General features: G+C 49.0%; 1 protein-coding gene across 2 annotated transcripts in view; it reads left to right on the top strand.

Annotated features, from left to right (window-relative positions):
* Positions 1–3,064: 3,064 nt before the first annotated feature.
* Positions 3,065–6,487, top strand: part of MAP3K9 (mitogen-activated protein kinase kinase kinase 9) — a 79,897-nt gene continuing 76,474 nt past the window's right edge. Inside the window, exon 1 of one of the 2 annotated variants that reach the window (XM_027066057.2) lies at positions 3,065–3,813. In XM_027066057.2, the coding sequence (XP_026921858.1) occupies positions 3,414–3,813 (400 nt within the window). In that variant the 5' untranslated portion in view covers positions 3,065–3,413. The remainder of the gene's footprint in view (positions 3,814–6,487) is intronic. The other variant, XM_027066058.2, reaches the window with a different exon arrangement.

Here is a 6,487-nt window from a genome sequence, read left to right as displayed (position 1 = left end):
GAATCTGGTCTCAACCTATTTTCAGTTCCTTCTCATCCTTTATTCCATTCAGACGAGCCTACTCATTCCATTCCCGCCTCTGTGGCTGTGCCCTTACTCTCCTGTTTTTCCTGGGTGTGGGTTCTTCCCTGCTCCACCCTCTACCCCTCCAGGACTGGCTTTAGTTCCACGTCTTCCATGAAACCCTGCTCCACAACTTGAACCCAAAGGATCTTCCCTCATTTGAATTTCTAGCACTTATCCATTGGACAAATATTTACTGAATGACTTCTTGAAATGTTTGATGAATGACTCTTCATGAAGTCCTAAACACATGCTATGTATTAAAGATTTAAATTATATAAGGAGTTAGACTTTTCCTACTGAGAGGGATCAAGGATCTTTTTTTCCTCTTCTCTGGGTGGGGGTGGGGGAGAAGAGTGGAGATCAAAAAAGCTACAGTAAAACATATAAAATTACCAATCAACAAAATGACAATAAAAATTGCCCAATCACTCATAATGATGTAGGAAACAGGCAAATGAAAAATTAAATTCCCTTACCGCTTACAGCCCATTGACAAGTCCTTGAGACAGGCAGAGTGATCTCCCTCTAGGAGCTCAGCTGCCTCGATGATGACACTTTGCTAAGGGCAAAAGGGAATCTTAGCTTAACGTGATCCTCATCCCCCAGAATCCTGTAAGTCTACTTTGACATATAAAAATTCCTTTGGCAACTTCCTTTATCTTTACTGCCGCCCTCAAGATATATGTTGGCAATCATCCTCCAAGCATATGCCTCACTGATATATATCTTAAGGGTCTCATGACTAAAGTTTTATTAGACAATAATAAATAACATTTTCCTAACAACAGCTAGCCCCCTCAAAGTCCTGGAAACCTTGCATCCAAAATTCCTTAGACTTTCACTATCCCTAACCCCCTCCCAGCCTGAAGGTATATAATCAGTCACCCATCAGAACCCCAGTGCAGCTCTTTCTGCCCCCGGGTCCTGTCCCCGTGCTTTAATGAAATCACCTTTTTGCACCAAAGATGTCTCAAGAGTTCTTTCTTGGCCGTCAGCTCCGGATGCCCACCACTCCAAAACCACGTCAAAAATCCTACTACTCGAAAGACATCTACCACTGACGGCTTTCTATCTTCCTAGTTGTTTCTGTTTCTATTTCTCTGTGTGTGTGTCTAGGAAAAATTTATTTTCCCTCCAAGATGATCAAGAAAAATCTTTTTTCTTATGGTCTTTTTTTTTAAAACCGAATACATCTACCCCCCCCCCCCGCCCCCACTTTCCTGCTCTTCTGCTTGAAGGTGGAATAGTTTGTTCGAGGTTGAACAAAACCCAGCGAATTTACTCAAGGACTCATCCATATCTTTTCCAGTTCGATGTTCGGGTAAGAATCTGAACATTGTTTTATGGTGTTTCCTCAGAAGTCCTTCCTCAAGACCTACCCTGGATGCTCTTCAGAAGTTCCAAGACTTCCAGTGTGTGGGATGCCTAGGTATACAGTGTAGCCATACTTTTATGAAAACTACAGAATGTGGGGCCTACAAGAACACAGATCTTCCAGTTGGTCCCCCTCACTTAAAGGATGAGCAGGCTGAACTACAGTGTTAAGTACTTGCCCACGATCATGCAGCTAGTTGGGACAGGGCTGAAGATGCCGGCCTTGATTACCTTTACAGATTGATTGTTCCACTGTCTCCAGCTCGTCTAACAATCAACCTCCACCTAAAACTAAACGGAAAATACTCAATGAAGCACCAACTCTTGCCAAGCAAATTGTATTTACTCGTGCCACTGATCAGGGAAAAGGGTACACGGTTTGGTAGAGATTGGGCTGGACCTTTTAGCGCTAACTTGTTTTGAAATGTCAGAAAACTTTCTCCTTGGAAATCTACATTACTATGATAGGATTACAACAAAGAGGAAGTATTCGGGGCCACTTACCTCATTCTTTCCTAATGTTTGAGAAATGGAGGATAAGAAAAAGATGTAGGAAAAGGTTGGTCCTTGATCATGAACTGTAGCATTGGTCCGTGTGTATATTCTACTTTGGTTCTTAATCTGATTTCTAGAGATCAGCATGACCTGAGGTGCAATTCATTCGAGCAAAAGTAGAAAAACCGAGTCTCTTCAGAGAGGCCAAGCCCTCTCTTCACGGATAGTTTTCAAACTGAGCTTTCCGGCCTCAGTTTGAAGCCCCAGTAAGGTGGTCTCTCATTCATTCTCTCTGAATTCTAAAAAGTGCCAAGTCTAAAAAGATTGGAATCTCTTACAAAGGCGGGAACTGTGTGAAAAGGGCGGGAACTGTAGTTTTAAGAGTGCTTCTAAAGAACGTTCCAATGGGCCTAAAGGCCTTATAGAGATTAAAGGTTTCCTGGGTGGGAGTGGGGCTGGGAGCGGAAGCTGATCCACCTGGTTGGACAGGGGCAGACGCACATCCAAGAGCGGGGAGAACCCAACTGCAGGAGGGAGCTAGAGAAGAAAGGGCTCTGGCGGGGGAGGTACAACCCAGCTCTCTTCCTCTGCTCCCTCTCAAAATCTCACTTTAGGATCAAGAGCACAGGTGCTGGCCAACGGGGCCACTGCCCTACGCAAGCAAACAAAGGGCGCAGCCTCCCACAGCCTTTTTGGTCTGAATGGAGGCTCGGCCTTACCTTTCTGGGTCCACCCATCCCTCCGCATGCACCCAATGAGGCCGCAGCCTCCTCCAGCCAGGAGGTGTTGAACTCTCGCAAGAAATGGACAGGTAGCGCGGACCAATGGTTGGAGCCGCCGCGGGCCAATGGGAGAGGGAAATGGGTCGACCTGGGGGTGAGAATGAGAGCCCGCAAAAGGGGGCGGGGCCTCGGGGGAGGGACACGTAGGCGCCGGGGGTGGAGAGGGGCGGGCGGGTGGCAGGCGGGAGGAACCTGCGGACGGTCGGCCGCGGCCAATGGGAGGGCGGGTTGGCGTGTGGGGGGTGGGTCCGGTGCCGGGCGGCCCCGCCCCTTCGGGTCCGCAGGGCTGGGGCGGAGCCAGGTCCGCGTCAGGTGGTCCCGGGCGTGCGGGCGGCGCTGGGGGCGGGGCGCGGCGCGGAAAGGGGAGCGGCGGCCAGCGGGCGGTGGCGGGCACCGGCTGCGCGAGCAGGTACCCGCGGCGGAGGTGGCCAGGCCGCCCCGGGGGGGCGAGCGCGAAGGCGGGGGCTCGGGCCCGCCGCGCCCCCATGCCACGGTGAGCACTCGCGCTCGGCGCACTTGTCGCCGCTCCGCGCCAGCCCCAGCGAGCCGGCTCTCCCCGCCCCGCCAGCCCGGGCCCTACCTGCGGCCGCCGTCGGGGGAGGGGGGTCCCCCCAGCTCTGCGGAGCCGCATGAACAATAGGCGGCGGCGGTTCCTGCGGGCGGCGGCAGCCCCGCACCCTATGGATCGGCCGCTCCATGGAGCCCTCCAGAGCGCTTCTCGGCTGCCTGGCGAGCGCCGCCGCTGCCGCCCCGCCGGGGGAGGATGGAGCGGGGGCCGCGGCCGAGGAGGAGGAGGAAGAGGAGGAGGAGGCGGCGGCGGCCCCCGGGGAGCTGGGTTCCGAAGCACCGCTGCCCTACTGGACGGCGGTGTTCGAGTACGAGGCTGCAGGCGAGGACGAGCTGACCCTGCGGCTGGGCGACGTGGTGGAGGTGCTGTCCAAGGACTCGCAGGTGTCCGGCGACGAGGGCTGGTGGACCGGGCAGCTGAACCAGCGGGTGGGCATCTTCCCCAGCAACTACGTGACCCCGCGCAGCGCCTTCTCCAGTCGTTGCCAGCACGGCGGCGAGGACCCCAGTTGCTACCCGCCCATTCAGTGTAAGGCGAAGGCGGGGCCGCGGGGCCGGACGGGGAGCGGGGGCTGGAGGCCTAGGGGTGGTCTCGTAACGGGTGGGGAATGATTGACCCGCGGGTGGGTGTGTGCGCGCGCGCTCGCGCTGTAGGGGCTTTGGTGGGTGCGATGGGTAAGGTAGAGATGCCGCAGGCCTTGCCTGGAACCTCAGGCGCTCGGGCTCCTTAACCTTCATCTGACCACCTCAGCGGCAGCGTCTGCTTTCCACCTCCTGAAGCCCCAGCGTGAGAATCTCCCCATTTCCCACTCCCCGCTCCCCCCAACTGTGGAAGGATTTCAGGCCAGCTGGTAGTTTCTGTCCTAACCTTAGTCCCCAAGTCAGGGACCTTCCTGACCTCTTCTGCCGCCTGTCCCCGCCCCTTCAAGGCATTTGCTAGGGAGCAGATGGGGGTGTCTCCCACAGGGCTGGCTGGGCCGGCTCTCAAGTCCCGGAAGCCTGCGTGAACTCGGGTCGGAAGTGTCTTTGAAACGTCTTGTCTATTTCTTGGATCGCAATCATGTATCTCAGAAGTTGTACCTTTAGGAGTCTCACTGAGCAGGGTCTAGTGTGTGGAGAAGCAGGTGATGGGGTGAGAAATGATTAGAGAGGGAAAAAGATCTTCCCCCTTGAGAGTGGCTAAATCCCAGTCTCTTGACACCCAGGCTGTTCACATAATACATTTCTCCTTTCTTCTCATCCTAGATCCTTGCCTATATTTGGTATTTGCCAAATCTCAAGCGGACCATGCCCACGGGTCCCTCCCAGGGCCTTTCTTCCAGTGTCCTGGTTTTCATCAGTTTCCCAGGAGCCCCCTGTTCCACACCCTGCTATAAAATTCCCTGTTTTGTTTTGTTTTGTTTTGTTTTAAAGGAGTTAAATTGCCATTAGAATCCCTTAATCAGTTCTGCTAGGTGGTTTTAGAAGAAAGATGTAAATATCTTCTGTGCAGTTTACACTGTTTTATATTTGAGGGTTCTCTTAATTTCTTTCTTGCTAATACAGGTTTTGTTAATACATATTTATTATTGTTTATTCCAGATTTTGTATACTTTGCATTTTAGTCAATTAAAAAAATCATTCCCAGGGCCAACTTCAGGCATTGAATTTTTAAATTTCATTTGTAACATTTATCTTTCTGAAACAAACCATTTATCTTTCTGGTCCTATAACTTATTTTCACCTGAAGAATTGTGTTACTTTATTTAAGATGTTTATAAAATACCATCACTTAATATGAAAGTCACAACCTCTTTCCTTATTTTTCTGTTCTCCTTTTTTATTGGTGTTTTGACTATCAAATTGATGTTCAAATCCTTAGTTCCCTTTGTTTTTATCTCCCTCTCATTCAATTTAAAACTTCGTGTTTCTACAATTTGATCTATATAAAGCCTGGAGGGGACAAATGACTTTAAATTGTTTCTGAGTGTTAAATCTTTTTGCCTGTAGTACTGGGAAGGTGTAGGCTAAGGGTCCTAGCATACGGGTCTGAAATAGTGTTGAAGGTGAACATGGTCACATATTGGAAGAGATATTGGAAGAACGGCCTGGCATATTAGACACAGTGTAGTTTTAAACAGAAGTCAAATTGTGAGTTTCTTTGTGGGTGACTTCTTGTGATTTTTTTTTTTTTTTACAGCTAATGTCAGAGTAGGAGAGCTATGTGAGGCTCCTGAGCAGGGACTCGGTTTCTTTAATGTCTGTACTTCCAGCTGTCGAGCAGTCAAGAGTGAATATGACTTGGGCTGGAAGAACTCATCTGCAGAACACCAGATGTGTCCACAGTGTGCTACATTAGCAGCTCCTCCATTAGGTGCCCAGGACTTAATTTTAAAAAAAAATTTTTTTATCCTTTCTTCATTTTTTGATAGAGACAGAGCGTGAGTGCGGGAGGGAGAGAGAGAGGGAGACAGAATCCTAAGCAAGCTCCAGGCTCTGAACTGACAGCACAGAGCCAGGACTTAATCTTTAATGTAACAAAAGTTACCTTGGGTAGACTAGATTCCTGTATGTAGAATTCAGATGATGAGAAAGTAGGGAGTACTTTGTGCTTCTTAAAAGAACTGACTTGAAGAACATGATTTTTGAAGGTCCTGGTAACTTATTTTATTTAGTCTCACCATGAGTTCTGAACTTGAATGGGATTAATTCTTGATAATTCAGAAATTTTAATTTCATCCAAAAACCAATTAGAGTGCCTTGTGAAAGATGGATACTGTGTTAAATACCAAGAGATAAAGAAATAATAAGATACGGAGGTGCTTGTAAGTCATGCCTGAGGGAGATTGGTGATGTAAATACATCATTTCAGTGCAGTGCTTTGGTAAAGATGAACATGGGAAGTTGCTAACAGGTGCTCTGATGGGTCTCCTGTGTCCACCAGTTCAGTTAGTGTCACTCAGAAAATAAAGGTGATTGGCAACCTTGTCTCCAAAGACTTTGGAATAAAATTGAGCCACTGACAGCTTTTCCCCAGTTACCCTTTTGAATTTCTCCTTTGAGGCATGAATTGTGACATTAGATTAAGAACAGCAGACACTTAGTTAAGTAATAATGTTCAGTTTTAGTTTCAAATATTGCTTTTCAAACTGAAAATTTTGTTTCAAACTTCATTCAAAACAAAAGAGGGGAAATTACCAAACCTTGTGACAAACTAAAAAAAA

The sequence above is a fragment of the Acinonyx jubatus genome, chromosome B3 (assembly GCF_027475565.1).
Source record: "Acinonyx jubatus isolate Ajub_Pintada_27869175 chromosome B3, VMU_Ajub_asm_v1.0, whole genome shotgun sequence".
NCBI lineage: Eukaryota > Metazoa > Chordata > Mammalia > Carnivora > Felidae > Acinonyx > Acinonyx jubatus.
This window is presented reverse-complemented; position numbering and strand designations above follow the sequence as displayed.